Raw genomic sequence first — 17,090 nt, 5'->3', positions numbered from 1 at the left:
AAAAAAATTGAAGAAATCTAAAAAAAATTAAAGCAATTTAAAAAAAAATATTAAAAGTCTTAAAAAAGAAAATTATAAAGAAATTTTATTAAAACAAAAATTATTTATAGAAAACAAAAACACTGTAAATAAAAAAATAATAGCAAATGCATATAAATTATTTTTAATAATTCATTATTAAAAAAAAATTATTCAATTCATTTAATAAAACAATATTTATAATAAAAAGTTGGTGATTACCTTGACCCAAATGTCACAATAACTTTATATTTTCAACTGTAAAAATTTTAGTTATAATTAAATTAAAAAAAAAAAAAACACAAATATTAAAAAAAAAATATTTAAAAAAAATTTAAAGAAATTTTATAAAAATAAATATAAAAATTATTACAAATATAAAATTTTTTAAGAAAAATAACAATAGATGTACAAAATTATTTATAAAAATTATTCAATTTATTTATAATAATAAAAAAAATATTTATAATAAAATAATAAAAATTTGATAAAAAAAATAATAATTAAAAATTTTATATTTTTTTAAATAAATATTAAAAAAATAGTTTATAAAAATATAATATTGTGAAAAATTGACTGAATTCATTTAATAAAAACAAAATTTATTCAATTTATTTAATAAAAAAAAATATTTGTAATAAAAATTATAAAAAAAATAACAGTTAAAAAAAGTATCGAGAAATTTTATAAAAATAGATAATAAAATTATTTAGAAAAAAAATAATAATAGATAAATAAAAATATTTATAAAAATTATTCAATTCATTCAATAAAAAAATATTTATAATAAAATTTAGAAAAAAAATTAAAAAATATAAAGAGATTTTTTAAAAATGAATGCAAAAATAGTTAATAAAAAATTGTATCAAACATTATTAAAAACTTTATACAAACTATTTAAAAAAATAATATTAAGAAATATTTATTCAATTTATTTAATAAAAAAATATTTATAATGAAATGAGTGTAAGTAATCGAAAAAATTATTTTTGAGTAGAAAAATTAAAAATTACAAATATAATTTTACTAAATTTAATATATAAATACTTTGGCAAGATTTTAAATTAATTTTTATTTAAATATTATAAGATCTCGGCACTTTTCAAACCTTTAAAAAATTATTAAAAAATAAAAAAATATTTTTGTTTAAGTAGCAGCGTCTTTATATTCTCAATAAAAAAAAATTGGCAAAATTTATTTTTAAGAAATTTTATAAAAGCAATAAAAAAATTAAAAATGTTTTAAAAATCAGAAGGAAATTTTATAAATATCTTAAAAAAAAAGTTATCAAGAAATTTTACAAATATAAATATAAAAAGTATAAAGAAAAACAATAAATATACAAAAATTTGTAATAAATATTTTTGAATTTATTTAATTAAAAAATATTTACAATAAACATTAAAAAATTTTGTAAAAAATATTGAAGACTTTTTTTAAATACATAAATCCAAAAATAGTTTGTAACAAAAATTACTAAAAAAAAATTTTAAGAAAAAATAATATTAGATGTACAAAATTATGTATAAAAATTATTCAATTCTTTTAATAAAAATAATATATTTTTAATAAAAATTATAAAAAGTTTTATAAAGAAATAATAATTAAAAATTTTATAATTTTTTTTTAATAAAATAGTTTATAACAAAAATTATTAATAAAAGTAAACAAATTATTTATAAAAAATATAATATCAAGAAAAATTTCTTCAATTTATTAAAAATAAATATTTATAAATAAAATAATAAAAAATATTTACAAAAAAAGGAGTGTAAGTATCGAGCATCTATAGATTATTGTCGTGTAGAAAAACTAAAAATTCCAGTTTACTAATTTTAATACAATTTGCAAGATTTTATATAAATTTTTATTCAATTTCTTTTTTTAATTTGGCAGTATTTAAGTCTCTCAAACCCTTAAGAATTCATTTAAAAATAAAAATGAATATATTTATGCTGCCGGTTTTGGGTTACAAAATCATGCGCCAAAAATTATATTTATTTTTAAAATTATTTTTATTTATTTTTTTCTTGGCATTAGAACACCACAGCGGCGCATAAAATGCCATGACAACACAGAAAAGCAAAAACAAAATATTACAAATTCTTATTGCTGCCTTCAAATCCACTTTTAATGCTTGACTTTGTTGTTTTTGTCAAAAATGTTTTCAATTTCGTTTTGCACACTTCGCATACTTACACTTGCAGTTGTTGTTTCTTTAACCGTCTGTTGGACAGACGGAGAGTTACAAATTAACGGTACATGTACGTTCAACGTATATCGAATGTGTTTATGTGCAGACGGCGGTTATTTCATAATTTTTACGCACCAATTAACATTGCAACAATAAATATTGTTTGTTTCAATAATTTTTTTGTTTTTTTTTTCAATTTTGTTGTTGGTGGTTAATAAGTTTGTTAATAATTGTAGTACATAGGTGAGGTGGTAGAATTCAAATTTTGTTCGACATTTGGTGAGGACAATACACACATATTGACATATTGAATCAAATTTGTTTGGTTAAGTTTTGGTTATTTGTTTTTGTAAATATTTTATTTTTTTTTGAGGTGAAAGCGCAAAAAAGTGAGAAAAAAGAAGAATTTTGTTTTAGAGCTTGGTAATATAGTTCAAAGTTACGAATTCAAATTAGTAATCGGTTAAATAATTCATATACACACGCATACACACATATATACAGTGTAGTACATACATATGTATGCGTAGGTAGTATAGTAGAAGCAGCTAAAATTGTGATACGAGAATTTGGCGGAAAATAATAAAGCTTTTGTGTCGAAAAACACAACTAACTACGATGTGTCTGGTAGTGACTGGTGGCGTAGCTACGAATAATTGTGAGCCGAAAGCTTGAGTGGCATACAGTACCTGTGAGAAATTGGGCACGCTGACCGTCTTGCGCATCGATAGCGGCTGACCATGCGCAGTCTCCAATTCTTTGACGGCGACGCTTTGGCGTAAGCGATCGAGCGTCAGTATGCTCTCCACGGCGGAAACGCCGCGCGTGTATTTTTCTAAGCATACAAAATTAAATTTAATTAATATATAACATAACAACAACAAACGACCACTCACCGATGTAGGTTTCGCCATCGCTTGCGGAGCAGTCATCGCCGCTGGCGGCCAGTTGAGCCAAGGATTCGCGATCCTCCAGCTCTTCGGATGCTTTTGGTATGTTGGAGACCACTTCGTAGGTGACGCCCGTCTGCAGTATGGCATTCTCGCCGCGCACCAAACGAAACTTTTTCAAGCGATCGGTAATGCTTGGACCTTTCTTTATGTTTATGCTAATGCGTTTGCGCAACACCAAATCCATGGGTGCTGGATGTGAGAGTCGCACAGTGGTGCGCAGGATCAGGTAGACGCGCTCGTTCGCTTCGGTGACACGATTCAAAGCCTGACTGTCGTGCATGGACGAGTCCCAACTGGCAATCGAGCAGACATCCTTTTCGAGGTGTTGTAGTATTTGTAGCGTGTAGAATTTGTGTCCATGCTCTTTGGAGAGTATCGAATTTTGACCGGCAACAGAGAATTCGTCATTGGTATTTTGCGCCGACATATCGTCGGCATTTAGATCGAGAAACAAGACGGGCACGTGCGGTTCCATGCCGGCTGGTGGTTCCCAAGAGGCTGGCGCGCCCGGTATGCCAGAACCGGGTGCGGGCACCAAAACGGCATTGCGTTCCTCGGTCAAGGAGACCCACTGGTGCACCAAGCTCAACTCACGTTCACGTTCCTCCTCGGTCTTTTCCTCCTTCTTGATTAGTTTCTGTATCTGTTGATCGAGGTAGGAGCGTCGGCGGCCGAGCGCTTCACTCCAACGCTCACGCAGCACGGTGAGATCTTCTTCTTGATACGAGTCGAGTGGTCGCTGTAGACGTGAACGCACACTTATGCTACCGATTGCAATATTTACTATGGACTGACAGATGATCGGTAAGGTGCCGGAATTTTGTACCGGCTTGACGCGCACATTTACGCGCCGCTGTTGGCCCTGACGCAACTGATAGATGCCACCGGTGAGCACTTCGGTGCGATTTGTCACCTCCACCGGCGAGTATTCACCGTTGTCATTCAGCTCATGTATTTCCACCCACAATTCGATCTTACGCGACAATTCCGCCCAGCGGTCGACTAGCGAACGCGCCTTAGCCTGCTGTTGCTCCACTTCCCAGCCTTTGGTCTTGGAGAAACCGGCGCTGCGGTGACCCCAAACCTCAACCGATAGCGCACCCTCAATACAGTGTTCTAGGAATTCCTCATTTATGGCGACGGTGAAGTCCTTGGTGTGCTCAAATTTAAATACTTTATTCTGATCGTGTGAGGGCGCTTCGGCATTGATTACTGGCACCACCGTCTCTTGGTGGCCCCAGAAGGTGTACTGGCAGAAAACGAAGTTGGATAGCGAGAGCGGCAAGCCGGTGGCGCTCTTGATTGAGACACGGCAAGTGATTTGATTGGACATTGGATCGACGGGATCATCGTATTCGTCGCGTGAATCGGTCGAAGACTCGGAAATCGATTCGCACATGCGATCCTGTGGCATTTGACCGGCAATGCGTTGTACCTCGACCTGAAGTCGACCAGCAACTTCACCTTGTTGACTTATAATGGGCGTATGATAGTCCAGCTTAACATCGTGGAAGAGTACCTCAAGGAATATGTTGGCGACACCGATCAGATTGTGATTCTCCTGCGACTCGTAGAACGGATCCAACGATTTGGAGTTTTCACTCTCCTGTAAATGCAGCAGAAGTTAGTAAAAGGCTTCAATAAATTTGTAGTTGTGTGTGTTGAAAGAAGTGGGGTATGCAAAGGAGAGAGAGAGAGTATTTGGTAGGCATATTCATGTGGAAGAGTATGTTGTAAGTAACAATTACCTCATCGCTATCTTCATCGTCGGAGTATGTTTCAACGACAGGCTTTATTATTTATTTAGTTAGTTTTTTCGAGCAGTGTGTTTTGAGCGAATGGCAATGGGTTAGTTAAAATGGAGAAATGCAGAAATGTTGAAATGGAATAGCATTGTTAGCATACATACATACAAACTGGCTTATTTATTTATACAAGCTTTGAGAGCGTATTGATGAAGAGAAATGCGTGGAGTGTGGCGAACTTACCAAGCCATTCAAAAGGCGCTCCTTGTGCTCCTGATACATTTCGCGCATGTCAATTAGCTTGTTCTCCAACTTCTCCATGGTCCAAATTTGACTGCCGGAATTCGTGCGTTTCACCAAAATGGCTGGTTCGCTGACGAAAGCGCCGCGCTGTAAAGCAAAAATAAATGAAAAGGAAACATTTAAATAGTTGTTGGAGAGAATTAAAGGAATATACATACAATATATATATATAAACTAATAATAAAACAACGTTAATATCCTTCCCAAATAAAAAAGTTTGCATACAAGAACTTTATCAGAACAATATGTTCGGAGATTGTAGACTTTCCTTGGACAATATACCATGTCAAATTTCGTGTAGACATCTCGTCAAATAAAAAACTTTTCCATATGAGAACTGGATTTTCATTCTTCTGTGTAAGCAGTTACAGTCGTAGGGCTATACTCAATTCCTACTCTGGAATTCCTACTGGAAACGTGAGTAACTCTTGTGTAAGATGCGGTAGCCAACCCATGTGGAACCTGGGGTCACGGCTAAAGGATATGACGTTTCAGAGGAGCCACTTCAACATATTCGGTTTAAGGGTTCGCTGAAATCTAATTGCAGCGTCTATTCACCAGAGGTGCATCTGCGAGCTGGCGTCGGTCTTAAAACAAGCGGCTAGCTATATAAACGTGTACAAAACTCTATACTACTCGCCGTCGAGGTTGTTCGCTGGCTTTGGGACCCGTCACGTAGAAACCACCCTAACTGAAAAGCAAACAACAGCTTCGGATGAGAGACTCCACTTTTGATAACGAGCACAGCAAACGTAATGTAGACTATGATTTAAGGGCATGCGCCTAGAATGACAGGTCTCTAAATTGGGAAGGTGCTGATGCCCAGCTGTTTGATGTCCTCATAAAAGAAAAGGCTGACATCACCGCCGTCAAAGAAATGCGTTGGACGGGACAAGGACGGAGACGAGTAGGTCCTTGTGACATTTACTACAACGGCCATATATAGGAGCAAAAATTCGGTGTGGGAGAAAGACTCATTCGTCGAATCCCAACAGTCAACTCCGGCGGATTAACGTCTAGCCACAATCCGTATCAGTGCTCAAACTAGTAATCGGGAAGGACCTCTCCGAGCCGTTTGATACCAAGCGAGGTTTCTGACAAGGGGACTCCCTATCGTAGAATCACTCTTGCCAACATGTGCTACTTTTGACTGAGTCGACCTTAAGAGTGTTAACTTCGAAGTCGTAGATAATTTCGTCTATCTTGGAACTAGCATTAACACAAACAAACCTTGAAATCCTACGCAGAATAACTCTTGCTAACAGGTGCTACTTCGGACTGAGTAGGCAATCGAGAAGTAAAGTGCTCCCTCGACGAACAAAGACCAAACTCTACAAGTTACTCTTCTTCCCGTCCTGCTTTATGGTGCAGAGGTACAGACGATGACAACATGTGATGAGTCGCCGTTACGAGTTTTCGAGAGATAGGTTCTACGGAAGATTTATGGTCCTTTGCGCATTGGCAACGGCGAGTACCGCTGTCGATGGAACGATGAGCTCCGCCAAATAGCAAAAAGAAGAAACGACTGACGAGCAGGGACCCTTGGAAAAATCTATGGGTACTTATAGATCCTACCTTACGATACCAAACAGGATATGTTCGGGAAATAATAATATACATATAGTATGTATACGAAAGCTCCTTGATACATTAAATATTTTTCGGCATATAATGTTTAATGGTGAAACAAATTTTTGTAAAAGCCCCTAACCTAATTAAATTTATGCATGTATTAAAATTTCAGCTAAAAGTTCTACACTTACCCGCCGATTTGGACTTAAGTTGGCTGGCGGTATTTGTAAAGTAACTGAGAATTTTGTCTTCTTCTCCATCTCCTCGGCGAGGAAGTTGGCCTCCTGCACCAAAGCATTGGCGCGCATAATGTCGTTTTTCAATTGGCCCAGCGAACGCCTGAACATCTCATCACGCTCCTAAAAATACAAATTAACATGTAAATATTTATGTATGTCTATACTTTTTGAAATTAATGTGTAATAAGCTAATAGCTGTTAATGAATCCAAAATAAATAACGGCATAACGGTACATACCTGTGCCCACTTCTCAACGCGCATTTGCGATGTGGGTGTGTTCGGTGTAATCTTACCCAAACGCAAGGGATCGTATGGTGTGTACGGGGCGTAGGGTGTGCTGGGCGATAGGGTGTTACGCAACTGCTGGAACTGGCGCTCATACTCCTACGAATGGGTGGTAAAAAAAATTAATAATAATAACGGCGCACACAAGTTTGTTGTTGGCTCTCACCTGTCGCTGCTTCTCCAGTGCCACTTGCTTGTCTTCCTCGTGTTGGCGCTCGAGTCGCGCGATGGCCGTTTGTATGGGATCATTGCTCAGTTCGTTTTGCATTATCTCATCGCGCGCAAAATTATAATCGATCAGCTGGGCCGGGGTTTGTGGTTCCGAGATCATGTTGGCATTGGCGCTCTTCGGACAATTAACACGGAAGAAATGATGATTACCCCAGAGTATGCGATCGCCATTGTGCAGTGGGATCTTCTCCAGCACTGCCGAACCATTGACGAAGCAACGGGCACCCTGTATGGGTTCCATAAAGAGGCCACCGTCTTCGATGACAATGACACAATGTTCAGGTTGTATACCAAGGCCGGATAGTTGTATGTCTGGTTGTTGGCCGGAAATGCTATGACCACCGATTAGGGTGCGTTCCTGGAAACAAAAGGAATAAGTTCAAAATTTGTAAAACTGGTAGAGACTATATCAAATATCCAAATATTTAAGTCGAGAATGTTGTTGGCAGCAATAACAACAGCACAACAAAAGTTAGAAGGTAAAATTATGAACAACGGTGTTTCTTTGGGCAGCGATCTCAAAGAATTGGAGGAATGTTGTTGTTGCAGCAGAAGAAAGCATAATTTTTCAAAAAAAAAAAAAAGATTCTCAATGAACTTGAAAAAAAAACCGGAATCTTTTAAAAATTTTTTGTGTTACTAATACAACAACAACGTTCGTAGTAATACATAGATGGAAAGAATAGCGGAGCAGTCGGTTCTAAGTAACCGGAACGGACCCGGTTTGTTATCCGACATATCAACTCGGCACCATTTTTCGAATTTCTACAGCTACAACAACAACAGGATTATTACACCGTCGTTCCCACAGTCAGGTCTAAGTAACCGGAACGGACCCGGATTTTTATCTGTCCAAGAATTGCCAACTCGACACCATTCCTCGAAATTTCTTTAGGAATGTTTTCAGCCGCTATAACAACATTAACAACCAACTGTACACTACATAAAAAAATGACTTGAACAATATAGAACCAAGATCTAATTGGATGACAGGTATCTCTGTTGTTGTTGTGGTTGTAGTTGCACAGTTAGAAAACATTCTCCGAATGTGTCTCGAGAATGCTGCGTAGATGGAAATCTACGAACGTAAGGAGCTCTGGGTACGTTTCGGTTATGCGAACCCGATTATCGCAAAAAAAAAAAGACATGAAGAATCCAAAAATAACTGTTCCGAATTATAATGCTCATATAACGTCATATCGCCGCAAACCCAAACTCGAACCCAAAAAAAAGCTACACCAACACCGCAAACACTCACCTTTAAATAGTAAACCAACAACTCATTCAGGGACGGATCAGCATTCAAATTGACTAAATAATATTTGTTCTTCTCCACTTTAATACCGCTCGCCTGCACGCTAATGCCCATCTTTTCGAGCGCCTGCTGACGTTCGTTTTGTATGCGTTCGGTTTTCACGAGCTTCTCCTCCCACGTTTGTGAGATTTGCTTCATCAGATTCTCACTTTCCGCGAGCTTGTCGTGAATATCGACGCGTTGTACATCGCCCACTGGCGAACCGGTTGCATGTTTGAGCATATTACGTAACGCCTCCACTTCCAGACGCAATTCGCGTATGATGCGTGCATTTGGATCCTCATTGACGACAGCATGATTGACAATACGCTTGGCACGATCGGCATAACGCAGCGTCGAGAGCGTTTCTTCGTAATTATCGGCCGATGGTGATATTGTGGCAACCATAACGGTTTTTGAATTACCACCCAAATTGTCCTTCAACAGCCATGTGAGCACGGAGTCGCGATAGGGTACGAATTTGTCGTTGCCACTCTTTTTGCCATTCGATTGATCGGCCAGCTTCGAAATGACCAAACCCAGGGTGGTGAGTGATCTGGAAAAATGTAAATAAAGTTGTGAAAAATGTAGAATATATACGCTTTTTAATAACTAAAATAAGCTTTCCAATACATAATGCCCCCCTACCCCAAAAAACCCAGAGACACAAACTCACTTATTAATGTTGGAGCCCTCCTTGAGTCGATCGCCAACAGCACCAGTCTTCACAGCGCGTTCGGAACCAGCCAAGTCCACCAACGACATACGTGACACCTTCTCACCGCTCACACCGGTCGCCTGATCGGTCAGTATTTGTGTGAGCACCACCGAGAAAACAGCATGCGAACGTGACGATTCCGCATTCATATTTGTTGCGGCGACAGTACGCGATTTATTGCCCTCGGTCATGAGATTGTCAATATCCTTGTATGAGGAGACCGCCAGCTGCGACAGACCATCCACATATGGACCCAACACATTGTGTTCACGCACCTTGAGTGATTGTTTATTTGGTTTCGGATCGAGCAGATCATGTACTTTTTCATTATAGATTTCCATGTAGGACACCTCCACCTTATACATGAGATCTTGTGTCGTTTTATTGGCTATGGCTGAGAAGAGCTCATCGCAGAGGCGTGGTATGATGCCTTTGGACTCAAGCGAACCCATCATTGTGTATGATTTGCCGGAGCCTATGATGAAGGGATGAAAAATAAAACAACAAATAAATAAAATGTTCCAACATTTTTGTAAGAAATAAGTATGTGTGTGTGTGTGTGTGTACTCACCTGTTTGGCCATAGGCGAATATGCAGGCATTGTAGCCTTGGAATGCATTATAGAGTATATCACGTCCCACACAATCGAAGACGGACTCCTGTGAGGCGAATTTCTGGTCTTCGGGATTTAACGAGTAGAAGCAGTGATCGAATGCAAATGTCTTGGGTGGTTTTCTGCAACAATAAAAAAATATATAAATATAATTTATCCGAAAAATGAAAGCGTGTACAAGCGCATAGCAAGCAGCGACAATTTTCGCAATAATTATGGTCAAATAGGCTTAGTTATGCAAGGGAGCACGTGCGCGAGCATTAAATCAGAAACAGACATTACAATTATGTGCTGCAAATGGTGTATGCCCTGCAGGAAAATTGTAAGCAGTTTCGAATATGATGCGTAAGTTTCTTGATATAGTAGCTCGGTCGAAATCATATGCAAATCGTGCTTGGAATTATAAAGATTACGAAACAAATTGATTCATCCGTATCTAACTGTCTTTGGAGACATGGCTTCTCTGAAAGGCGCAAACTAATTGTCATCGAAATCATCTAACCCAGGAAATGTGCTGTTTCGACAGGTTCGGACAACAACCAGTAAGTTTAATGCGGATACCTGCTAACGACAGCTTTACCCCAGGCGCACAAAAGACCTTTAAAATGCCAGGCATTTTTCAGTACCAATTAGTAGTGTGTAATGGACTCAATAACCACCTTGGTAGGGTTCGAGACCATCTAAAACCTCTGCCGGCACCGGGTTGCAATGCATTTGGATATTAATGGAAAACACTGCGATACTTCCCGAAGGGCTGTGCCGCATAAGCAGGTTGAAGCGAACTCCACAGACTTCCCGTGCTAGCAGAATTAAGTCTTCTGTCAGAACTCGCAGCCGGAACTACTACCAGTTGAGCTTCCATCCTGGTCTGGACTGGTGACCAGAAGCTTACAATCATTCTCAGTTAGAAGGTGTTAAAAGGTGAAAAAGGTGTCGTCTAAAAAATTACGCGCAAACATACCAAACGACCTTAACTGTTCGGCATTCCAACTAGTGGAGATCACACCGCTAACATCTAATAGTCCGTCAGTTCAGCTAATCTGCACACTCTGAAATTCCTAATGTCCGAGTACATCGGTTACTCCGCAATCACATTCACCCAATCCTCAACACGCGCCGAGGCATAACTCCGACCTATCACTATATATGTGCATCTAATGCAAAAATGCATTCAGAGGGCCATGCGCGGTAAGAAGGAAACCCAACCTAAGAAAGAATCTGAAGTCCGGGTTATCCTCAACAAACGAAATGTCCCGGAGGTACTCTTAATTTATCCGACCGTTAAGGTTATTGTCCAAATGGTCTTGCGACCTATTTCTAAACCTATCATCTAGAAGCCTCTTGCTCCCTAGATATGCCTCTCTCTCCACATCATCATTGGATCCAGCTGCTTTACATTAATTTTTGTTTTCTCCATGGATAAAATGGTGTAATGAACTAACAAAAACGGAACTTCGAATTTGATTTTTTGCAAGTTTCTCCAACGACGCCGTTAAGAACTCTAAAATTACAAAACCTCCCATAGAATCTCATACAAACATATAGCCGTTCCGACACCATTGTCAAGTCCTTTATGTGGTGGAGTGCTCAAAATGATACCACACTTGCAAAGAAACTCGAGAGCGTTCAACGGGCGGCGCTCATCAGCAAGTGATGAGAGTTAATAGTGCATTCACGGTTCGTCAAGGACTGCATAACCTCACTATCAATAGCATCGGATGTCTTTGTCATAAGCCTGGGTGCGAGGCACCCTAGAACTGCTATCAGTAGAATGGGAGCGTGTCGGTGCTCCCGTATATTTTTGTGTTCAACTACTAGATAGCTGGGCTTCGCGGGGGCATGGTTAGCGCTTTTCCACCATCGGTACATGTGATTTCGACCCCAGATCAATCGAAAGAGATCTAGTAAACGCTTTGCCCTCAGTAAGACTAGTCACTCCCTAGTTATGGGGCTTTGATCCAGATGCCATTTGCAGAAGCTGTTTGGAAAATATAAGGTGGAAACAACTCAACACTTCCTTCTGACTGTCCCACGTTTGGGAGGTCAAGACTTCAACTTGGACTTGAAAGCGCAGACCTTCAGACATCCCACCGAACTGGCGGGAAAGGAAATTAAATGCCTGTGTAAATTTGTATTGGCTACTAGGCGTTATGCTAATTTATAGGATCGAACTCAGGAGTTCTTCCTTTTTTACGGCTGCAAAGGACTACGTATAGCACGTCCACGTGCGATTTCTCTAGATCAGCCATAACCTAACCTAGTCTGTACAAAATCTACATATTTTCCTACGAGGTAGCTACTCAAATTTTCTACTAGTTATATACTACTAGACATTATATATATACAGATAGACATAAGAATATGCATATTACTGCAAAAAAGCCTCGCTTACCTCTCCAATTTGTCCAGCGATGGCGGATTTTGCAGAATTGTCTGCTGTTTTTCCATCTCCACGATGCATTTTGTGCCCAACTCGATTTCTGCAAATAAAAGAAGACAACATGAATTTCAATCATTATGCAGAATATTGAATATTATATGACATTTAGTGGACGCTTTAATGGTTGGCTCTTGGTTGGTGCGGAAATGAGAATGATTCATCGATAAGTATATAAAAATAAGTTATTTATGTTATCCTAGTCATCACCTAGTGCATGCGCCCGCATTATATATATACATATGTATGTATATAAAATAAAATATTGATCATAAACGGGCACTTGTGATAAAGAAGATTATGTAATAATAATAAGGAAAGGAAAATTGCTTAAATGAGCTCATTAATAATAAAAATTATGTAGCTGTAATTTAACTATTAAGTGAAATCGACGAATACCATATACCATGAGAGCACATTTTTAGTCGTTAAGCATAAGCATACATATATGTCTTTTATTGCATTAACTTGATGAGAATTTCAAGTGTCGCACGGGTCTGTAATTAAATAACTTTTTTACAAATGAATACGGTCGGAGCGAGAAAAAGAGTATCAAAGCATGAATTGCAATTTTTATTCGATAAAGTTTCGAAAGTTTATATGGTGCGAAGTGACAGCCATCTCGCTCCTGAATTTGAGTCACTTACTCTGTAAGGGAGCAATATTGTACCACACTATCAGTTTAAAATAAATTTCGATACCTTTGAGACCTTGCAAGGGCTGAACACAGATTCCTTAAATCTCTTACAGTATCCAAAGTCAATCATTGTCACTTCGAGTAATGGACGATAGTTCAACAGCAAAGCTTCTGAGGTATTTAAGTTAGGTTGTGATCCACGCTTAGACCAATTTTGATCTTTAGTAATGCCATCTGCAGGCATATGCCGCTACACCAGACTGTGAACAGTGTGTATTCAAATCATGTTCCTACAATTTCTTCTATCAATATTGAACCGGAACTTTGTGTATTTTTGATCTACCGCTTTGCATCCGACTTTTGCAGTTTTGTATACTGATAGGTCATTCCATCGGATTTTAACCTTTCTTGTCTCATGCTGCAGTCCAAATCGTCGTAAAGACGATGGGTTTACAAATATCAGTCTCGTTATCGAATGACAGACCACCACTCTTGGCAATCTCGTTTACTATCTCATTGCCATCGATGCTTTTGTGACCTGGCATCCAGTAGTTTGTTTCTAGCGACAATGTCATTGCTGTCCTGCATCTCAAGGGATTTCTGCCCGATATGCGTAATGAGTTTACCTTCTTGATCGCTGCTTGGCTGACTGAAGGTGCCTGGTGGTGCATTAGAGGCTACTTCCGCAGTTTTCCCCAATAGCAAAAACCTCTGCGTGAAATATACTGCAGTGGTCTGGAAGCAAAAACGCCTGACTTCTTCTTAACGCTGGACAGTATATCCATGCATTCTCCCGAGCCATTCTTTGTCTATGTTTTCTTCTTTTAGTAATTGAAAAGCTGGATGTTCAAAACCTTCCCAATGCTTATAGTGAAATTACGTAACGGCTATACCCGTAGGTTCTATATATAAATTCTCATGCAGCCAGTAGTCACCCCGCCGTTTTTAAGGAAGAGGTCTATTGGTGTCGGTTTAGCACTAGTTCAAGAGCCATCATTAGAGTGATCCATGGCGCTCCCGTTATACACAGCGCAGCGAACTTTTGAATCCTTTCCCTTGGCTTGGTGTAGATTTCCGTACGCATGTCTACCATATTACTGCACTGTAGAGAAGAATTGGTCTAACAATAGCTGTGTAGCACTAGTGAATGAGACATAGATAAAGTCCGTTCCCACGATAGTCGGTTCTACGTAACCGGAACGGACCCGGATTTTTTATCTTGTCAAGGACTGTCAACTCGGCAGAATTCTGTCGCTACAACAACAGAGGAAGAGAGTCTCCAGGTTGTGCCAATTATTTGTCTACATATTTATGGCGCATTGCTGGCCTTTCTTACTCTTTCTTCCACAGCAGTTACACCAAGGTACTTGATGCGGTCCATGAGCGAGAGTTGTGACTCATCTCCATCAGAGGTATTTACTATATATAGAAATTCTCTTCCGAAGAGCTTAATAAACATTTCTCTGGAAGAAATTATACCTCTAAAGCCTTTGCAGATGTGTTTTTTTATAAAATTAAAAACATTATATATTTAATTTTAGATTTTGTAAATTTAGCGCTAGAAAAGTTATCAATTGAACAACCTCCAACATTCGTCCTCTTAAATGTGTCAACATAAATAAAGCGAAAGCGTGACAAAGTTCCTAAAAGCTTTCCATTTCACCAGGCTAACGGAATGTGGTGCGCTCCTTTTGTGTCCACGCAAAAAAGTTTAGAACATTGAATAATAAATCCTACATAAATTATTCTGCAAAAGAAGCACAATCTTCTTATCACACGAACACACTGCGCTGCTGCATGTATGCTCGTTCCACGTCTCGTGCATACGAAATTCAGCATTCGCCTTCGCTCAATCTGCAGCAGAATGGTGACCCGTTAAAGTGGAGCAGCAGAATATTGATAAAGCAAAATGCATTTGAATTGCATAAGTGGCATCTTTTGCTGCGATTTCGAGAAATTTAATTGATAATTAGAAATCTAGCTTAGTTCAAGCAGAAAAACGTGCGATAAGCAGAAAGCGAATAATAGAAATTTTAATTGGAATTATGTGCATAGATAGTAAAATTGCATTAATTGATATGAATTGATTTCATATGGAATAGCTTTGTGAGCTGAAAATTCATACGGGAAGAAAGTAAGAGCCATTTAATTTAATTGATAATATTTGTGCGGGATTACTAGAATTTATAATATACAAATCGTGCCACTTTGAGCAATAATAGTAAGACTGTTCATAATTTCAAAATTCTTAATTTATTTTTCAACAACATACAAGGTGCGTTCCAAAGTAAACAGGACTTTTTGAATCTAACGCCCGCCGGTGGCGCCATCTATATGTCGACTGGTGCGTTAGAATCTGCAATCTTTATCGATTGTCCAGTGAGAATTTCATGACATTTCATTTATTGGAAGTGAAGTTATTGCGTTTTAAGTGTCACTATGTTTGTGTTATCGGTGCGAAACTGAGCTTCGAACAAAGAGCCAACAATAAATTTTGTTTTGAAAATGGTAAAACTTTTACCGAAACGTTTCAATTGATGAAACATTTATGGCGATGATTGCCTATCCCGTAGCAGAGTGCACGAGTGGTTTCAACGTTTTCAAAGTGATCGTGAGGACATAAATGACGATGAACATGTAGGCCAATCAAAATCCGTGATCACCGGAAATTCCATCGAAACTGTGCGTGAATTCATCAAAAATCAGCCGAAATCATCATTGAAACTCATGGAAATGGAATTGAACATCTCCAAAACATCGATTTATCGCATTTTGACCGAACATTTGGGCTTACGAAAGGTGTGTGCACGGTTTGTTCCGCACAAATTCACTGACGACCAAAAATTGCTCAGAATCCAACATTCGAAGGACGATTATTTGACCAAAAATCACATTTTAACCATTAACCTCTCCCCGTATTCACCTGATATGGCACCGTGCGACTTCTTCCTTTTCGGAAAAATGCATTTGTCCATGAAAGGAAAGCGTTATGCAGACGTAGAGGTCATTCAAAAAGCTTGCACCGGCATACTGGCGGCCATACCGGCCAACGAGCAAAACCCCCGTTTGACATGCTTTTGGACCGTGCCAAAACCGTGCGTATTGAAGCAGAAGGAGCCTGTTTTGAATGAAATAAATTGATTTTGCCGAAAATACCATTTACGTTTAATATCTTCAATTGACTGAAAAAAAGCTTTCCCCGAGCAATCGTTTGAGTTTGCTGTATGGTCAGAAATCACACGGAGCTAAATTAGACGAATACGGTGGTTGCGGCACGACAATGGTTTATTTGGCGAAAGGCTCACGAATAATCAATGCAGTATGCGACGGCGTATTATGGTGGTGCAAAAACCAAGAGTTCACGGCCCATAATTTCGGCCTCTTATTGCGAATAGCTTCGCACAAAAGACGCATAACGCGCAAGTAGTATTCCTTGACGACAGTTTGTCGGAAGGAATTCGGAGTGCAACACACTTTGGTAATCGAAGGAAACTGTCAACATAACCTTGTTTTTTGACTGTTTCCGGGTCGTAAGCATAGATCCAAAACTCATTGGCAGCAATAATACGTTTCAAGACATCCTGATAGTCGGAAAGTATTATTTCACAGACGTTAACGCGACGCTGTTTTTCCAAAAAACTGAGTGAGTTTGGAACCAATCACGCTTTCACTTTTCTTAGGCCCAAATTATCTTTCAAAACGGTTTTCACTGACTTCTTTATTTTATTGACGCGTTGATTATCAGTTGATGTTGATGGCCATCCTGGATGCGGTTCGTTATCAACGCGATCTCGAACCTCTTTGAATAATTTGTATCAATCGAAAACACAAAAACTCGCGCTTATTTTGA

At 38.4% G+C, this 17,090-nt stretch overlaps 1 protein-coding gene across 9 annotated transcripts in view; it reads right to left on the bottom strand.

The window, feature by feature from the left end:
• LOC126754992 (kinesin-like protein KIF13B) overlaps nt 1–17,090 on the bottom strand; it is a 71,017-nt gene that overhangs the window by 18,696 nt on the left and 35,231 nt on the right. For 5 of the 9 annotated variants that reach the window (XM_050467234.1, XM_050467232.1, XM_050467236.1 and 2 more), the window contains exons 3-14: nt 12,559–12,646; nt 10,125–10,288; nt 9,512–10,028; nt 8,800–9,391; nt 7,477–7,899; nt 7,263–7,409; nt 6,977–7,144; nt 5,154–5,300; nt 4,914–4,955; nt 3,109–4,771; nt 2,902–3,047; nt 2,218–2,244 (exon numbers count right to left, since the gene is read on the bottom strand). In XM_050467234.1, the coding sequence (XP_050323191.1) occupies nt 2,218–2,244; nt 2,902–3,047; nt 3,109–4,771; nt 4,914–4,955; nt 5,154–5,300; nt 6,977–7,144; nt 7,263–7,409; nt 7,477–7,899; nt 8,800–9,391; nt 9,512–10,028; nt 10,125–10,288; nt 12,559–12,646 (4,124 nt within the window). The remainder of the gene's footprint in view (nt 1–2,217; nt 2,245–2,901; nt 3,048–3,108; nt 4,772–4,913; nt 4,956–5,153; nt 5,301–6,976; nt 7,145–7,262; nt 7,410–7,476; nt 7,900–8,799; nt 9,392–9,511; nt 10,029–10,124; nt 10,289–12,558; nt 12,647–17,090) is intronic. The other 4 variants (XM_050467237.1, XM_050467240.1, XM_050467238.1 and 1 more) reach the window with 3 other exon arrangements.

The sequence above is a fragment of the Bactrocera neohumeralis genome, chromosome 4 (genome assembly GCF_024586455.1).
Source record: "Bactrocera neohumeralis isolate Rockhampton chromosome 4, APGP_CSIRO_Bneo_wtdbg2-racon-allhic-juicebox.fasta_v2, whole genome shotgun sequence".
NCBI lineage: Eukaryota > Metazoa > Arthropoda > Insecta > Diptera > Tephritidae > Bactrocera > Bactrocera neohumeralis.
Note: the sequence above shows the minus strand (reverse complement) of the source record. Positions and strands in the feature narration are given on the sequence as shown.